General features: G+C 42.6%; 1 protein-coding gene across 2 annotated transcripts in view; it reads left to right on the top strand.

Moving 5' to 3' along the window:
* Nucleotides 1-20,165, top strand: part of ENOX1 (ecto-NOX disulfide-thiol exchanger 1) — a 138,832-nt gene that overhangs the window by 117,846 nt on the left and 821 nt on the right. For both annotated transcript variants that reach the window (XM_086481971.1, XM_086481970.1), the window contains exons 11-12: nucleotides 14,494-14,596; nucleotides 17,576-17,661. In XM_086481971.1, coding sequence (XP_086338097.1) covers nucleotides 14,494-14,596; nucleotides 17,576-17,661 — 189 coding nt within the window. The remainder of the gene's footprint in view (nucleotides 1-14,493; nucleotides 14,597-17,575; nucleotides 17,662-20,165) is intronic.

Genomic DNA, 20,165 nt, shown 5'->3' on the forward strand with positions numbered 1-20,165 from the left:
TTTGACCTCATTCATCTGACTGCCTCCAGTTAGCAATACCAGAAGCTTGGACATATATTCTGTGGGTTTTCCTCCAGACATGAAATCAATAATATTAAGTAGGGATGCATTTTCCATTTGAATGCTTGAAGCTGCTATCAGAGCATTTCTCAAGTTCAACCAAGCATTTTACGTTTGATGTTGATTCTTCCTTTAATTTTTCCCCTCTGTATCTGCTTTTCAAGCAGTTACCAGACGATCCCTGACTCTGAGGAGGAGTAGACACAAGGTGAAATATTTCAACCATTTTACTAAATTGCTCACTTTATGCTACACTGAAAGTGATGTTATTCTTAACCTGACCCTAGTCTTTTCATGGAATGTGGTTAGTCACTGATGATCTTTACCAAAGGCAGGTAAAGACAGCTCTTAAGTGAAGCTCATTTTTGAAACAAGCTGGGCAAAGATTTAAAAAGCTAACCCCCTTCAATTTTTGGAGAAGTCTGTAATTCCATCAAAGTCATCAGAGTTCAGTTCTTGTACCTCACTATGCAAACTTTTCATGGAAGCACCCAAAAGTATCTGCTGTGAACGTCCCATGTCAGTGTATGAGTTAGTACACACCTGCCCTAGGGTGAGGCACCTCTGTGCTGTGTGACTGCCTCATATTGAGCCAGGTGAGATGAAAAGGGCCCTTGAACACAGGGAGAGGAGAGGGGACTAGAAAAGTACAATGCCTGCTCAAGTCGTTCCAGTGGTTTGGGACTACAGTACAAAAGTTGGTCATCTTTATTTATAAAGATCTCAAGTGATTGAGGATGCTTTTGCTTCACTTCCTTTTGAGAGCGACAGCCATTTCCTGGCTAGCCCACTCTTCAACAGAATTGCTTTTCACAGAAAAACACAGACTTGTGATGAAAAAATGTGCTCAACATGGCTAACAGAAGAGCAAGGCCAAGCGCAAGGTCCTGCACCTGGGCTGGGGCAATCCCAAGCACAGATACAGGCTGGGCAATGAGTGGATCAAGAGCAGTCCTGTGGAGAAGGACTTGGGGGTGCTGGTAGATGGAAAACAATATGAGACAGCAATGTGCATTCACAGCCCAGAAAGCCAGTTGTATCCTGGGCTACATCAAAAGAAGCGTGGCCAGCAGGTCAAGAGATGCGATTCTGTCCCTCTACTCCGCTCTCCTGAGACCGCACTTGGAGTACTGTGTCCGGCTCTGGAGTCCTCAGCACAAGAAAGTCGTGGACCTGTTGGATCAAGTCCAGAGGAGGGCCACAAAAATGGTCAGAGGGCTGGAGCACCTCCCCTATGAGCACAGGGGTTGTTCAGCCTGGAGAAGAGGAGGCTCCAGGGAGACCTTATAGTGGCCTTCCAGTACTTAAAGGGGGCCTACAGGAAATGCGGGGAGGGACTCTTGATCAGGGAGTGTAGTGATAGCATGAAGGGTAACAGTTTCAAACTGAAAGAGGGAAGATTTAGATTAGATAGCAGGAAGAAATTCTTTACTGTGAGGGTGGTGAGGCACTGGCACAGGTTGCCCAGAGAAGCTGTAGCTGCCCCCTCCCTGGCAGTGTTCAAGGCCAGGTTGGATGGGGCTTTCAGCAACCTGGTCTAGTGGAAGGTGTCCCTGCCCATGGCAGGGGGGCTGGAACTAAATGATCTTTAAGGTCCCTTCCAACCCAAACCATTCTGTGATTCTATAAATTTGGGCCTAAAGTTACAGGCCAGAAAAAACCCCAGTGCAGGGCTTGCATACATCAGGAAGTGTATTCCTTTTCTGTCTGAGCTTCCCAGATTTGTAAGCTGTGAACTTCAGTCTCAGCAAGCTGATGTGAGTCTCTGAGTAGCTTCCTTGGCTTCGCTGGGGTCTTCTGGCTTTGCAGCAGGCGTTTCTGGAGCACACGGGAGCAAGTGGGTGCTGCAGAAAATGAGGTGATGACAGATGGATGTGTTTGAGGGTGGGGAGAGGGTGCTGGCAGCCTTTCCATACCTGAGAGCTCAGGGGTAGTGTCCTCCACAGGGGATGCCAGAAGTTGTGGTTTGCTTCCTTCCTCCACCTGAGAAGGTTCAAAGCTTAATTTCCCAAAAAGAGCATGGGCTGCATGCGCTCTCCAGCCCCTCTGTTGTAACCGGTCCCCTTGGCAAGATTGTATTCAGTCAACTAATTAATTTAACAAATGCAGTTAAGTGTCTAAAGAGAACAAGCAGGAGTAATAGTGCAACACAGGGATGAGTTTAGCCCCTTGAGGAGAGATGCAGGGTTCAGTTTCTCATCATGGGTGTGTTATGTCATTAGAAGAAGGTGCAAGGGCCCTGTACCCTGATTAGAGTGGAGTGTAAAGCCCCCAGGGATTAGAGAGATCCATTTACTGTCTGTATTCAGGTTCTTCTATCCTGGTGGGACCAGGACCAGGAGGTAAGGAGTGGCCATGCCTCTTTCTACTCCCTGCCTCTTCCATTCCAGGCGTTTATTTGTAGCCCTTCCATCACTCATTTCTTCTCATTTCCTTCAATTTAAGACATGTGGAGTATGATAAATTCAAGCAGCTATGACCGTTCACAGATCAGCAGCTTTCCTACTTACCGCGGCAGGCATGAGGAATGACCACCTCGTGAATTCAGTACCGCAAGGCCTGAAAAATAGCAGGAGTTTAACTGGCTGTTTAGGACTATGTTATCAAAGAGCCTGCTCAGCCTTCAGAACTTCTTACACACTGATAGATCAAGTCCCCCTGAGTTCCCCCCTTCGCTGCCCCATCCCTGGTTCAGCATGTTAGAGGACAGCAATAGAGTTTCACTAGCACGGTGCAGATCTCTCTGCTGGCTGAATCACAGTCTCTGCACTTTCAGCTATGATCTAACCCTACATGGAGCAAATGGCTACAGTAGACAGTATATTCTGACACAGAGTGCGCTACCTGAAGCAGGTCTGGGCTGTAGCAATAACCCCTTTGTTAATGTGCAGCAAGAAATCACACCACTTCAGTTCTCCCTAATTAAAAGTGTCAGAGTGGAATCATAACTTGATTTTTGATTGGAGTGAATTCCCACCATCTGAGGGAGGAGAAGAGAGAACTCTTGAGACACAATGATAAAACCCATTCAGCTACCCACTCAGCAAATCACAAAAGTTTTTTGACTTTAAATTTCATATAAGCTCTACAGGGAGACAGTTCTTCAATGCCCAGAGCTACCTGACATTTTAATAATATCAGATCATTATGTGCAGCCTTTCATCCCAAAGCATTTTTCCCGAGTGTTTATACTGCACACGTATACAGGAGTCATCCCGTCATTTCTAGTGAGGAATAACATTCAGCCTTATACATATGCAGCTGTGTGCTTAACCCACACAGTGTGCAAGGCAGATTGACTTGTCAGAGCATTCAGGCTCCCCCGCAACTACCTGAAGGATGATGGGCTACCTCTGCTTCAGCCACAAGCCTGCAACTGCAGTCCTGGAGGTTGTACCCCACATTCACTCTCCCTCCAACCTGCTAAAGTCAGTCAAGAAATAGACAGCGAAAAATGACAGAAGCGAGAAAGGAACTCCCGTATCCCCAGGAGACACTCTTCATAGAATCACAGAATCATAAAATGGTTTGGGTTGGAAGGGACCTTAAAGATCATCTGGTTCCAACCCCCCCAACATGGGCAGGGACACCTTCCACTAGACCAGGTTGCTCAAAGCCCCACTGCCCCATCTAACCTGGCCTTGAATGTTTCCAGGAGGGAGTCATCCACATCTTCTCTGAGCAACCTGTTCCAGTGTCTTACCACCCTTATAGTAAAGAATTTCTTCCTTATATCTAATCTAAGTCTACCCTCTTTAAGTTTAAAGCCATTACACCTTGTCTATGACTACATGCCCTTGCAAAAAGTCCCTATCCAGCTTTCTTGTAGGCTCCCTTTAAGTACTGAAAAGCCACTCTAAGGTCTTCCTGGAGCATTCTCTTCTCCAGGTTGACACACCTGAGGGGTGGGATGCCATCCAGAGGGACCCGGACAAGCTTGAAAAGTGGGCGCATGGGAACCTCATGGGGTTCAACAGGGCCAAATGCAGGGTCCTGCACCTGGGTCGGGGCAATCACCAGTATCAATACAGGCTGGGGGATGAAGGGATTAAGAGCAGAACTGCTGAGAAGGACTTGGGGGTACTGGTGGATGAAAAGCTGAATATGAGCCAGCAATATGCACTTGCAGCCCAGAAAGCCAACCATACCCTGGGCTGCATCAAAAGAAGTGTGGCCAGCAGGTCGAGGGAGGTGATTCTCCCCCTCTACTCCACTCTGGTGAGACCCCACCTGGAGTACTGTGTCCAGCTCTGGAGTCCTCAGAACAAGACAGACATGGAGCTGTTGGATCAAGTCCAGAGGAGGGCCACAAAAATGATCAGAGGGCTGGAGCACCTCTCCTGTAAGAACAGGCCTAGAGAGTTGGGGTTGTTCAGTCTGGAGAAGGGAAGGCTCTGGGGAGACCTTATAGCAGCCTTCTAGTACTTAAAACAAGCTCACAAGAAAGATGTGGGCAATCTTTTAGCTGGGCCTGTTGCGATAGGACAAGGAGTAATAGTTTTAAATTAAAGGAGAGTAGATTTAGACTAGATATATTCTAGTCCAGATATAAGGAATACATTTTTTTTACAATGATGATAGTGAAACACTTGCACAGGCTGCCCAGAGAGGTGGTAGAAGCCCCATCCCTGGAAATATTCAAGGTCAGATTGGATGGAGCTCTGAGCAACTGAGCTAGTCAAAGATGTCCCTGCTTACTGCAGTGGGTTGGACTAGATGGCCTCTAAAGGTCCCTTCCAACTCAAACTGTTCTATGATTCTATGAACAATGCCAACTCTCATCCTGTCTTTGTAGGAGAGGTGCTCCATCCCCCTGATTATTTTTGTGGCCCTCCTCTGGACTTGATCCAACAGGTCCATGACTTTCTTGTGCTGAGGACTCCAGACCTGGACCCAGTACTCCAGGTGGGGTGACAGGAGAGCAGAGTAGAGGGGAAGAATTGCCTCCCTCGACCTGCTGGACACATTTCTTTTGATGCAGCCCAGGATGTGATTTGCTTTCTGGGCTTCAAGCACACATTGCTGGGTCATGTTGAGCTTCTTGTCAACCATCACCCCCAAGTCCTTCTCCTCAGGAAGAGTTCATCACCCTAATCAAGATCCAATCCAAAGGAATGAGAGATCCAAAATGTTTGTTTCAAGTACTTTTCATATATGGAGATTCCTGTAAATATGGGGGTTGTCCTAGGATTTTAGATACCTAAAATTAGTATCTTTCAAATACAAATACTTGCTGAAAACCATTCATTCTCATAAAACATTTGAGGTTTTTCTTCCCCCCTCACCCCAATTACTTGCTTTTATTTCAACAAAGACATTTTCAAAACAATTTTGCTTACCTCATAAGGGAAATGAATTGCCTTTTTTTCTCTTTAACTTTTTTTAGATGTACGTCTTTCTCAAGGAGATTGCTACAGCAATATTTGTGTTAAAGTCCATTTGAAAGGGCTTTCACACGTTCTCCGTCTAAAGTAAACACAAAGTATCCCCTCCTACATTGACTTAAGCAGAGCTGGTGGGCAGATGATGCTTTCGTTCAGCCAACTACTGGTTTTCCTGCAATTCCCTAACACAAAGTGTCTAAAATGACAATTACCTTTTCCCTTGCAAAACAACCACCTTCACATCACATAAAACATCTGTGTTAAGTTATCAGGAACCTACACATAAATCCAGCTTTAGAAAATGAAGCAACCTGATCATACTTTTAAAAATAAGCATGAAATAACTTTCATATTAGTCATCCATATTTTGCATATGTACATTCCCATAAAATAAATGTACTCAAATATAATGAGAACAGTATAAAGAGATAGTTTCAATGAGAAAAGCATTTTCGAATTATTGCTAGTTGCCTAAACTCAGCAGGTGAAAGTTATAATAGTAAACGCTTTGTAATGAAAAAGTTAAAAGCATCTCTCTGGCAAATGGATCGGAAAAATAGGATGTCAAGAGCACCATAATACAATTAATCTTCACTCCCGAAAACAATTCTATCATGTAGCATAAATCAGACAAACGAATCTTAGATCCATAGAGGTGTGTTTGAAGTGCTTCGTTTGCAAGGTCTTACATTTGCTGTTCTAATTTTTCTTCATTGTTGTTCCTATAACTTTAATGCCTGATAATTTTTCAAGCCAGTTGTCAACTGCTTATTTGTTAATGTCAGCACACTCTTAAATTTACAGTTGTGGTAAATTCTGTATTAAATTTATATATTTTAAAATAATTACAATGTGCTGTGGCTGATGAAACCAACACTGGTTTCTTGCATAGCACAAAATAAGTTATCAAGGTCAGGCTTGGTCTGAATGAAAAGGTGACACCTGATCTGTATCATTTCTAATGACAGACCAGTCACATTCACCAGCAGTGTGGCATATGGCAAATACGTTCTTCTGCATCACTAGGTTGATAGTAGAAGGTGAAGGATCCTCTGAGACCCTGGGAAAAAACACATAAAAACAAGGTTTTTTTTTTTACTGAATTACTGACCTGGTGCTAACTCTAAAAGTAGTGCAGGCTGCTTGTGAGACCTCTGGTTTGGGGCAGAGGTTTGGATGCCTCATTCCTTGGCTTATTTTTTTAATACTTGATGCAACAGTGTAATTTGTTACTGTAAAGTGAGTTATCACAGTACACATAGAAAAGGCCAAGAAACCTCTCTTCATATACAGTGTGTCAGCAAGACCACCTAACTGAGTGTCAGCCACTTTGCTGAAATCAACTCTTAGGCCATGAGCAACCAGGACCATGTAAAATGTAACATTTCAATGAAGCAGTTAATTTGCTAGCACAAGATCAATTCATTTGCAGCTACAAAAGATTTATATTAATGAAAGATTATGAGCAATTTTCTAGTCATTAGAGTATTTTTAGAGAAGTAGTCAGCAGCCAGTCAGAAACAGTCACTGTAAGAGGACTGCGTAACACACATGATGTTCCTGGAGAATTTTGAGTTACTTTCAGAGTTCAGACACAACCAAATTTCCACACGTCACATCACAGCACAGTGCTGAAGGGGAACAAGCTCCATTAAAGGAAAAATTAGAGCCATTTGGCCCAAACCAAGCATTGCTGCTGTCGAGAGTTGCTGAATCCTACAGGCTGACAGAGGCAAGGTGGTTGTAGCTCCATGTGACCAAGCTGCAGCAAGGCTGAGCACGTGTTCCCCACAGGCACATGCACAAACACAGGTATACAACACGTGCACACATATACACACGGCCAATCACACAGATCAACACAAACTCAGCATTCACAAACACAAACATACTGACTTCCTTGTCTTGCTCCCCTTTCTGGCTGATCAGGGTGAAGGTCCGTTAGTGGGAAACATTTATGCAGACTTACATATATACAATGTGGATCCCTCCAGTAACTGGCCTTTGACTCTCAGTCTGTCCCGTAACTGGCCCCTGCCTCGCACGTACATACACACACAAACAGGTCTTTTTTAGTCATTCCCCAAACTCCACAGTGTCCCCAGTTGCTGGCTTGGACCCCTTGGTCCCTCCAGTAGGTCACACACAGTCTCTCTGGTCTCTCCTGGATCCATCCCAGACCTATGGCCACTTCAATACATGGCTTCCAAGCTTATTATCCTACTCAGTGGCTAGTCTGGCTTGATGCTCACCAGTGATCACAGAGCAGCATATGTACACGCTCTGGTGTCTCTAACTGCAGCACCCCAGACACATGGCCCTCTGACCCCTGGTCCCACTCCAGCTGCTGCACTCAGACCCCCTCACACACCCTCATGCACACAGAATAGAGAGACCCTTACCCAGGAAAAGAGTGAGAAATTGAGTTTAATAAGTGTAACGCACTGATCAGGGCATGGTGTGGCCAGACAAGTGTACTGACCAGCAGCCTGTTTACATGTGACCAGACCCTTCTATCTGCTTCCCAAACCACCGTGATCCCTTCCTTTACCTGCCTTTCGTTTCCGCGCTAAGGACCCTCAACTAAACCTTGTCTAAACTTTGTACAATCCCAAGATGCTTTTCCCCTACATCCCGTAACAAGTCCCGTATCCCTACAGGCAGTGCCCCCTCAGTCTGTAAGATGATCCAGAGACTATTTCTATTGATTGGTCTTGATGGGTGTTGTGCTCGACCCCTGGGGCTCATGCTCTCCTGTGACAGTTCTGATTGGAGCTGAGTCAGGGGACTCTCTTTTCTCTGATTAGGTTATCTGGCTTTCCCCATCTGTGATGGTGCCTCTGTCCTTCTTTGTGCTCATGGAGATAAGACTTTAGTCACAAATATCAGGACTAAGCAGTAAGTGATAGTGGTTGGAAAATCCCTTCTGCAGGGGATGGAGGTACCCATCTGTTGATGACAGATCCCACATGTTGTTTGATGAGTGTGCAGAACTGGGATGCTGCAGAGAGGCTGCTGAGGCTTATCCAGCCATTGAACTACTACACCTTGTTGCTCATCCATGTGCTCTGACCCTGCAGCTGATCCTGCTTTGAGCAGGTGGTTGGACTAGAGACCTCCCAAGGTCACCTGCACGATTTTGTGATTCTGTGATCATCTGAGTCACGATCACTCTCTCATACATTGCCACATCTGCAAGGAAATTTCATTTAAGTTAAATTTAAATAAGCTCTTTCGTTGTAGTTTAGCTTAACTTGGAATGAATAATTTTGTATTCACCATGGATAAGAATATAGCCAAGGACAGTAGCCTATTCTCAAATGACAACCATGTTAAGCTGTCAGAAGTTGTCCTGTACCTCAACCTTGCATGTCCCTGTAAACTTGATGCACATTGAAGCTATTGCAAGGCTTCCATTCACTTGATTGGAAATTGAATTAGGCTCCATTCAGTTTAAAACACCAAGACTGAATTTTCAAGTGTGGATCTGAAGTACATTTAAAGAAAGACCAGCAAAGCAAACACAACTATAGCACAATTTAAGAGATCCCCAGGTAAATGAAAATGAATGAAAAACGTGCAGTGTTCATGTCACAGTTTCTACCCATGTTTGCAGTAGAATCATCAAACCTTCCTGGCTGTCAATAAGCAGTTTGGGCAAGCACATCTGAAGTCTAAGCCCAGTTCCGTGGACTCAGAGCAGGTACATGTATGCCTTTCAAGAGCTTAAGGACTGCAGATTTGCTATCACATGTGCATGGTTCTTTCTTCTATCGAAATCATAAAATTACCTTTTCAAGCTTACAGTATCTCTCTGGCCTGCTGTTAATAACCTGCAAGATTTTTGCTTATGTTTCAGATATATAGGGTTTTTTCCTACTACTTGTTTTCTCTCATAAATCTCCTGGCTGATGAGAAAGTGTGGTGTATCCCTCATATCTAGCAACATTCAGTTGCTCTGTCATATGCCTGCTGTGTCCAACATCTAGGCTTTCCTTCTTCTGCTACTGTTTTAATGCCTCAGACAATTGGCTTTTTACATTTAGTACAAATACCAGCATATCCTGCAAACTTTTGCAGAGTCTGATAGGATTATTTTTGTTTTTACTGGATCTTTCAGAAGGCACAGTACTATTTTTACCCCCTTCACCATACAATTTTGCAGAATCCCATATACTACAACAAAGGGAATGAGGTCTTTGAAGACGATATGAAAGCAGTCATCATTCCCCCTAGATTTAAAGGTAATTATCAAATATTTGGATTACCTAGATAGCAGAGGGAGTATCTCAGCTCTTTGGATATTTTTCATTTGCATCCTGGTCACATGCCAGGTGTCTTCAATGTCAGATTCATTAAATCCCATATTCTGCCTTTCAAGCAGAGTCCTAAACATTGGGTGATACAGAACTGCAGTCTGGCAGGAGTAGTTTTCAGGTAGGGCAGCTACTGTTCAAGCCCTGCTCAGCTCTTGGCCAGCATTTATGGGGAATGGCAATTCCACACTCCCCCCCATTTTTAGGGATGCTGGTTAGCATATGTTTTCAGGATCACAGAACGTTTTTTGGCAAAAGAGAACCTTTTTTGCTAAAGAGTGAAGCCCCGGACAAGAGCAGATGTTTTATATTCTGTCTTCTTTTTTGCACTGGTGCACGACTGTCTGGTAGAGGGTTAGTGATGTCTGGATTGAGAATTTTTTATTTAATATCATACTTTCCCATAGGGGGAGAAAAGAAACCAATGAAGGACTGAAAGACCCAAGTCATCCAGCCTAAATATCTGGGACTTTCTGATCTGCTAGTCCCCTGGAGTGCAGAGCTAGCCTTTTGTTCTTACAGTCGCTATGACTAATCACTGTAGAAATTCACCACAACTCTTCAGGACTTCTCTGTCTCTCTCTGGCGAATGCAGCTCTCTCAGGAATCACACTCTTATTTGCTGTGTCTACAGCGTGGGACCCAGCTGCTCTGTAGTGGGCCATGGTGGACAGTGAGACCAGGCACCTTTTGGAGCAGCCCACTTGTCCATGCCTCTGTATTTGCTTCCAAAAGAAGCCGGGGTACATGAGACAATGACACAAACCCAACTTCTGTCCTATCTTACGGCCAAGACCTGGCTAAAGTATACATCCATGTGCAAAAACTGCCATGTATGACTCTCCACAGCCATCAGCTCTGTGTCAGCGGTAGTGTCAGAGGTCTGCCTGTGGAAATGAGTCCATGTGAGAAAATTGTTATTTGCTGTCCTTTGTTTTATCCAGCAAGCTTTCCTGAAAGTCTTCCAGAAAGACTCTCTCTCTGTCTTTCCCTCCCTCGCTTCAAAAGCAGGGAGCCCCAATTCAAAATGCTGGTCCCATGGGGTCTGTGAAGAATCACAGGGTTTGTCAAGGGAAATTCTGTCTTTTCTTCATCTGCTGTTGGCTGAAAGTGTCATTTGCAGGGAAAAGCTCCAAACTGGCAACAGTGAGAGCATCGCACAAAATGGTTGCATTCATGCTGAGCAGCTCTGGAGCTGTCATCATCAAATTGGGCCTCCATGTTCTCCAATACCTGACATAATTTGTGAGTAATGAATAGGGCCAGGTCCCTAATGGTCTCCAGGTGTGATTTAACCTGGATTAAGCCTTCCACCTACTGTATTTAGTTCTTGCAAGGTCATTTAGCTTCTAATAAGTACTGGTTTGCACATGCTCATCTGTGTTCTTGTCCTTTAATGCAATAACTGACAGATGGTAGCAAAATATCCCTTTTATAATGAAACCTGCTGAAGGAGACTGCTTAGGGTCTCAGAAAGTATAATTTGCCAAATAAAGGATGGTCTCCAGGAAAGAAAGACTGTAGTGTAGTATATATTAAATAATTTTCCTCAGGCATCTGGTGATCAGTAGCTTTTTCTCATGTCAGAGGGGTGACCTAACTCTTTCCAATTAGTTACTGCCTCATTCACCTTTGTACTCTTAAAAGTCTTGTTTCTGTGGGTTGGCATAAGTAGCATCTCTAAAAATGTGCAAATTAACTGCACGAGGATTTGTTGTACAGGCTTCATAGGTACCAGATTTGTATCTGCAATGTGTAGTCAGATAGTTAAGATTTTCACTTACGCTGTAATTAGTCTGGTTTCTGGGTGAACTTCACACTCATTTTTTAGACACAATTATGCCCATTTCTCTTAAATCATTATTAATTCCTGAATCCTTTATGTGACCATGCACACCCTGGATTTTCTCATGACGGGTGTAAGCTTATTTTGGCAGCTGAATACACCAGAGTTGTGTAATTTATCATCTTCTGTGAGGCGAGTAGTTTTGGATGGCAGAAACCTTTCCTTTTCAAACCTCCAAGAACCTGCAACCTTCTTCTAAAGCCAGTCATTTGCTAAGTAGCTATCTTTGCCACTCTTAGTTTCCTCAAGCTCCCCCATAACCAATTGTTTACGCTTTTATCCTCTGTACCAACACACAGTTAAGGAAGACTTGATGTGACTTCCTTTAGCATCCATTTACACTGCCCTATAAATCATACAAAATGTTCTGCACAGGCTCAAATCTAGTCATTAAATGAGAATCCATCTGTTCGTTGCTCCCAACGGGAATATAGTTTCTTCCTCTGCATCACTGCTTGACAAAACTTCTAATCCCATCTGAAACTGCTAGTGTGTTGTGTTTGGGGCCTGTTATATCAAATACACATCTCTCTACTCTCTCCTTCCCCTCTCAGGAATTGTTATTTTTAGACTGCTTTTCTATCTCTGATGGAGTCAAAAATTACATCTTAACCTATACAAGCTCTGGTGGCATATGCTGCTCTGCTCGTCTGCTGCAGTATCATGAAATCTGTCATTCAGCTCTGTAACCCCCTTGTCATTACTGCCCTTATGGAGAAATTAATGCAAACAGTCCTTAGATGTCTGTTTCTTGCCTGGGTTTCCTTTCACTGTTCTTGGATGTTATGGCCAGCAGTAGATGAGTATATGCATTAGCCTTTGGCTCTGTCAGGAGGGGAATCAACAGTACTGGACAACTTAGAGCATAGTCCTGCTGCTATAATGTGCCCTGTGCATTGCAGCGCTACAGGAGTGTTAATGTCAAGATGATGTAGCCGCCAGAGCACCCAGGCACACCGGGGATCACTGCATCCCTTGAACTAAAGATTCCCTCCTATAGGTGCTAAATCTGTGCTATAGGTTTCCCTTTGCAGCCAATAAGGAATATAAAATGGGCACCTCTAAGGTCCAATTTATTTCAACCTAAAGTCAGTAACTAAAATACAAGACTAAAAATTTTTTTCATTTCTACTGAATAAAAAGGCAGCAAAGGCTGGCTCGCTTACATGTACACAACTACACACAGATCTCTGGCCAGGAGATGTGCCTCAGCTGGCCACTACAACTGCAGCAAACCACAGGTGACTCAACGCATCTCACTCCTCTTTCACTGTGGGCTAAGGTCTGTCAGAGCCCCTTGTTTCTGGGGGCTAAGGATACTCATATGTGTGTATGTCACCCAAATGCACATACAGTTTCTTAGCTGACACATGGCAACTTGTTCCTCTTCACAACACGAGGGAACATTTGAAGCCAGGATACATCTGAGCCATCAGGCACTGCATATTGGGCAGCTGCTCCTTGGACCCAGACTGTGAAGAGCACAGCGTACATCAGTGGGTTTTTTTGTATTAGTTGATTTTGTTGGGTTTTTTTTCAGTTGAGAATGAGGAAATGCCTGACTTTCTTTACCAGTCTCACAGGCTGTGAAGCCTTTGGTCAGCCATAAAGAGGCACATTTGACATATTTTGGAGGTGTTGCTCTTTTTTAGCATGGATTATTCGCACCTTCAGAAATGCACTAGAGCAACCCAAGCCCAGTGTCTCTCTTTTATTGTCAAAAATGCTCACCAAGAAATTTGGAGCAAGACACCACCCCAAGTGCATGTTCTAGATGGGCCACATCATTATACTGAATAGTGCAAATTTGCTTGCATTTAAGGCTGCCCAGTCCCATGCAACCTCCAGCTGCTTACCTTGACTACCCCAACCAGAAGAAAAGCACCATTCCTTCACAGCCCCACCTCACTTTGCCATATCTCCAGCCCCATGCTCTCTGCCCCGAGGTTTTGCGTGGAACTGCTGAGCGTTTCACAGAGCAGATGCAGCAGCGTGAGTCACTGCCTCACCAAGAAACAAGTTACTGCATATCAGTTGCTCCATGGAAACAGCCCATGTATATGCTTGAATATTGTGCAATGCACTTTGAGGCCACTTACATGCCTCTGAAACAGAGATAATTTGTTTACTTCACATATACCCAGGAGAAGAGCACTCTGTGTCACACAACTGCCTGGGTGCTTCTGGTGGAGCATCTAACACGTGGTAGCTTGGCTGAGATTTGGATGGTACAAGCCACCTGGGTGCAGAAAAAGGAATCTCAGAGAAGGAGCCTTGACTTGTTTGCCCTTAAGGCTGGTTCTCTTTCAGTCCTCAAAACAAGGTAGCTTTATGCAAACTGCCTGTTAGGAATGGTCCCTGAAATGTACTGACCCGCAAAGCATGCCTGGGAATTGTTTGGGACAGGGGCCAACACCATGCCAGGCACTGGTCAAAGAGTATAACAGGGTAGATGGTTGTGCTGTAGTAGCTAGAAACATTGCTAGTGACTGCTGAATTTACTCTTATAGCTGTAGCTGAATGTTTCCTTCCATGTTCCCTAGAGGCGGTCCTTGTTTACAGCTTTAATAGCTAGAAAAAGGTGAGTTTTCTGACCATCCCCTTTATGGCTCATCTTTCAAGCTGTTATAATGAAGAAGCACTAGCAACAAAGTTATTACTTAACTTACTCCACAAGCAAAATTTTTCTTCTTGGCAGCTCTTGGCATAAAGATACTTCAAAAAGCGTCTTAATATTTGGCAAGCAAATCAATTATTTATAATTGTCTTGTCTTTAGATGTGAATTAAAGTAATGATCTTTTTTATACAGTTGAAAGGAAGCAGGCAGGTTTAATTGAAGTAAATGAAATCTACATGACCAACTGTTTGTTTTTTTAAACTTTATAGGAAATCAATGTATTGACAGTAGCATTGGTCAACCAAGACAGAGAAAAAAATTCAGAGAAACGAAGCCCAGGTCTAAAATCAGAGAAAGAGGCACTATTAATAGGTAAGATAATCCCAAAGAAGATTTTGGAGAATAAAATGCATTTTAACAAGTTTTTGTTTTGCATATGTGTTTACATGCATCTTTGTGCTAGTTAAAGTAAAAAAAAATATTTTTTGTATTTCATCTGTATTCACAATGGCTTTTAGCAAGAGAAATCCTAAAATACAAATAATTTTTTTCTTTCTGAAGAATTCTGCACAGTTTAACAAAAGGATTCCAGGTATGAGGAAAATTGCAGGATCTGCATTTTGACTTGCAGCATGAATGTATGAGGACTTTTTTTACATGAAGAGTTAGCAGGCTAGAATTGTATAACTTGTTATCTGATTATTAGACAAAATAGTGAAGGAGAAGGGGATGGAAATAATATTAGCAAACTAGCAGGCAAAAAAATATGTACACTAGATGTATTAAGCAAGCCAGATTTATGCTTTTGACATTAGGTAAGGGAATTAGCAATATGAATATTTATAAAGAATACCACAAGGACTGTCATATCCTTTACCTAGAATAAAATATTTAAAATAAACTCTTAAAGAGTGCCTAAAAGCTAAAGCTTATAGGCAGTGAGCCAGCTAACTGGTACCTAGGATTTAGCCACGCAGGAATGCTGGCTGTGCCCATGCTACCCTTGGAGGGAACGTGCCCCATTTATATCTGTGCATGTTTTGCAGTTGCTTTCAGTGGGGCAGGTTTTCATGGAGCCTAAAGGCCCATGGTCCAAAGGGCTCCCTATGGCATGGTTGTCATTCACAGGAATGCTGAGCTGAAAGACCAGGTTTCATTTCTGTGGTTTGGTCTTTTCACAAAATCAGCGGTATCCCGGTAGGTGATAGTTCCAAAACTACCCTAATTTGTTTAAATGCAACTCATTTGCATCTGCTAAGCACCAGGAAAGTTGCTGGTTTATTGCTGGGGCATGCATTCAGACAGTTCAGACCAAAAAGGTCACTTAAAAGTGAAGAATGTATTTAAACTTTTAAAGTGCTTAGTATACAAAGTTCCCGTGACCAGTGAGATGTGAAACAGTGGGATGGGCAAAAATGTATGAATTGATTTAATCTTGCTTGTTATAATAAAATTTGGAACTTTTCATTGTATTGGACAGTTATTGATCTGTTCAAAGATAATTTCTGTGAGAAGAGTAGCAAGGATGGGATTTTAAGAACAGAATAACAAAGCTTTTTTTCTAGGTCATTCATTATTTGACAGCCACAGTGTCCCAAAGTGTGTCCCATCCACCAGCTGTCCAGTGGCACACTCAGATAAACAGTGTAATCTTAGTCCAGATATTACTGGTCATAATACCCCTACAACTGCCTTACTGTTACAGTTCAAAGGCAAAAGATTGCTCAAGATGGATTTCATGGCATCTGTTCCTCTGAGGCATGTTCAGGTGTGGCAAGGTAAAAAACGGGCTTTGCCTCCATCCATTCACTATGTTTGTCTATATTTTACAAAATTCAATAATGCCTGAGAGGAAAAGAACATAAAAAAGAAAAAAAAAATACTAAAAAAGTTATCATGGAACTCCAGTCAATAACTACAAAATATTTTCAAGTTTTTTTTTTTTTTTACATTATATGAAAGGAGTAGCTTTGAACATCTTGAACTGAAAAGCCTTGGGAACACACATAACAAACACCATGCCACTGGTAAAATGTGATTTGACTACAAACTGGATTTCCAGTCAACCCATCAAAGTGTGATGGTCTTGGCTTTTGCTTCAAGAGCTCTTGTGTGTGTGCTTATGGTCACACACAGCACAAAGAAAATGACTGCTGGTAGGACTCACCATGGTATAAAATTAAATACACGCCCCTCCCTTTACAGGATCAAGTTTGTAAACGCTGTTGGAAAAATGAGGGAGGAAAAAAGGTGTTCTTTGCAAAGCCGGTCTAAAATGAGTTAAATTTTACTTATCATTTTCAACCATGGCCAGTATTTGGGGAAAAATGAAATCCAAGATTATCCTAATTCATTCAGCATCAAGAAAGCAGTATGGCCTGCAGTACACAAGATACAGTGACCCATTTTTGTCATTTGTAAGCATTTTTAATCCTGGTGTTTATGCTTTAAATATAAGGCACTTCCCCTAGGGTGGTTCAGCTAAGAAACCCATCCAAACAGAGTTGAAAATATTTGCTCTGATTCTTACAGTTCAAGTCTCCCCAAACAGTAAGTAACACACATGCCATTTTGTATTTTCACTGTTTATTTAGAAGAGGAGAAATTGGATAGTGCTTTTAATAGCAATTCTGATGCCCCAAATCTTGTTTTCTCTGGTCATCATTATTATGCTGTCACTTGATTTTCACTGCAGAAAACATCTCTAGACTTAGATCCTGACTCCTCCTAAGACACTTTCATTCCCATACCTTTTATAACGATCCTGTAAATAACAATGAAGATAGACAGAACTGGCTCTCTTTTAAGAGAAAATAAATATGTCATAAAGGATTTGTTTTCTTCAGCAGCAGTTAGGGGTAATACGGATTAAACACTTTTCATAACCAGCATCAGCGTAATGACTAGAAAAATTTGAGGGAGTGAGGTTTCTGACACAATTATATGAAACATTTTCACAACAGAGCATCCAGTGAAGAGGAAAAAAGCAATAATTTTACCATTACAATATCCACAATTTTATATTGGTAAATCAAGCATAAAATTGGTAGTTGAAATGCTTCCAGCAAGTCTTTGTTTAGAAATTCCTTTATTCATCAGTATATTATCTTGGTCACTTACTTGCTAACTGCTGTCATTCCTGAAGATGAGCTATTGTGTTTACCATGTTATTATGACTGTATTAAAAATGTGCCATTTTGTTATGTTTATTGGGTTGTGTAAGAAAAATAAGAATCATAATTCATACTGAAAAACCTTCAAGAACAGACTATTCAGAATTATTGTGCTTATTTTAATGATATATTGTCTGAGGTAATTTCAATACTTTGTGTACATTTGTTTTTAATACAGGTATCATATCCACATTTCTTCACGTCCACCCTTTTGGAGCCAATATAGAATATCTTTGGTCTTATATGCAGCAGTTGGACTCCAGGGTAAAAAAATTTAATCAAAATCTGTTTTCTCTATAGAAATAATGTATTATTCTTTACTGCAGGTTAAACTCTCCGTGCGTTTCCATTAGAAAGATAATGGGATATGGGGCTTGGGGGTTTGCAGTCTTTATTCATTTGTAAATTACAGTGCACATGCTTGTGTTGAGCCCTTTGCCTCGCACTGCTTAGGTATCATTTGTGACAAAGAAGACCAGAGCTTTAAATGGCAAAGACTAGCAGCTGATTTTATGATATGTGATCCTGAAATACAGCTGAGGAAAAAGCAAGCAGAACAAGAGGCAGGTTTAGCCATGGCCATCAAACTGTGCAGAGTTTTAGGACGTGATTCCTTGTTCTTCTAAAAGTTGTTACACATGGGTCACTCTGAACATGAACTTTCATGAACACGTGAATGGACCATGAAGCATACCCTTCGTCTCCACATTGAAGCAGAGAGGGCCTCATAAAGGAATTGGCTGACCCTATTGCTAAATTTAGAGAAGGTATGGCCAACAGAAAAGTGAGGCCAACACACTACAGCGTGCAAAGTTTTTTAATGCATCAGTTTGTACAGTCCATAGTCATTACATACCTGTAGGATAAGATTCTTTGACTTACTGTTAAATATCTACTGTAGGATGAGATGAAATCAAGCCCCAAAAAGGGCCTATTCCTTTCCACTGAATATTAAGCAAGTCAAGGGTGAGAAGCTCAGCTGTGAAATAGCCACCTTTGATCAGGTGAATGCTACTCTAAAAGTGCTAAACAATGTCTCTGCAGGACGCTAGACTGCATGAGACACTTAGCAGCTTCAGTGTCACTCTGCAGTTAGCCACAGCTCTGATTCACATCTGCCAATACTTCCTCTGGACATGGGGATGATGGTGCTTGCCCGGATCTTCTGGTAACATGGAGTCAGGATGTAGCTGTGGTGTGCACCTGGACTCAATGTCAGTGGCAGTCCTTGTGTGGTGGTCGTTAGACAAAACTCCTATGATCCCGGAAATATTTTATTCCTGAACACTCTCCCCAGTCATGCCACCCATAGCCAAGATCACCTTCCAGCTGCTTTGATGGGCTGCTTCATGCCTCTGGAGGGTCCCTCCTCTGTTGCTGTGAAAAAGTGGACAGCTAAAGGCAGAGGAGGTCCTAAGCTAGAAGCCAAATGGAAATAAGACAGGTTGCATGGATGAGTGAGGAAGGATGATGAAGTTCTTGGACACTATTTTCAGGCCATGGCTGCTCAGATTTGTAGTGCTTTACAGTCCACTGCTACCCACAATGAAAAGGGAGTAAGGGTTGAGGGTGGTAGAAAGAGGTGAGAAACAGGCGAATTTCAGTTTTTAAAAACTATCTGATTTTATCAAGACCAAACAGATCCAGAGCTTCACATCTGCAACCATTCCTCTTCTGCTTCTCTATTCCCTGTCTCTACCACATGTACACCTTCCTTCATGTTCCCAGTACCTGCAGCATCCAGTCTGCCCAATCTCCTCAGTCACCTTTCAAGTCCTTCCTTAACGCACAGCATCAACTGCTTTTCCCCCTGGCTAACCCCTCCAGCTCTGTATCTCTTGAGTGGCAACAACAACCACTTAAAATACCGGCTCCTTAGGCTCCAGCCCTGCTGCTCATTGCTTCTGCCCACTGAGCTCTTCAGCTTCATTGCCACGGTCCCTTCTTATGCATGTCTGCGGGCTCTGTCCTTGAATTTCTACTCATGTAAGAAGCGTGTTGGCGTCTGTGAGGCTGCCAGGATCAAACCCTTAATTTGCAAACACAGCCTGCATGGAAGGATCATTGTCTCCAGCTCTCCAAGGTGCCGATGTGTCAGCCCCTGCAGCTACCACTGGACCTACCTGCTGCATAATAAACATAAGCTGCAAAATTTGACCTCTCTAGTTTATTTTGGAAGTAACTGCTTGTAGCAACAAATTACTTTTTAATAGTGCAATCCAGAGATGCAATCTCAGAGATGAATTTCAATTACTTTCCATAGTTAGCCAGTCATTCCTCACCTGAACAGGAATGATAAGGTCAGCATACCCGTGCGGGCTGAGGGCTCAGTATAGAGCTCAGATACATTACCCGAAGGTAGCCAGCTATCTGTTACTGCCGTAAGAGTACGTAAAAGATGGACCTGATTGCTCTGGGGCTTTAGACTGCCTCCAACACTGATTTTTGGAACCACCTTTAATGAATCATTTAATCTTTCTGCTGCACTAACCTCTTCAGGAAAATAAGAGGCGATATTTTCTTGCCTCCCTTGGGTGGAATGAGGTATAATTAGCATATTTTATGATTATATACTGTTTTAAAGAGAACTTTTCACCATGGAAGATTCCTACTAATATGAATAAGCAGAAATATCATCATTGCCAGGAAGCCTATCAAATCATGGAGATACCTGTGGATAACTGGCAGCACCCATAGATTTCTTTACTGTTCTTTTCATGCCCATCACTTTGGAAGATGTAGCCATAGGCTAAAATGGTTCATTTTCT

Source organism: Leptosomus discolor, chromosome 1 (genome assembly GCF_034619465.1).
Source record: "Leptosomus discolor isolate bLepDis1 chromosome 1, bLepDis1.hap2, whole genome shotgun sequence".
Taxonomy (NCBI): Eukaryota; Metazoa; Chordata; class Aves; order Leptosomiformes; family Leptosomidae; genus Leptosomus; species Leptosomus discolor.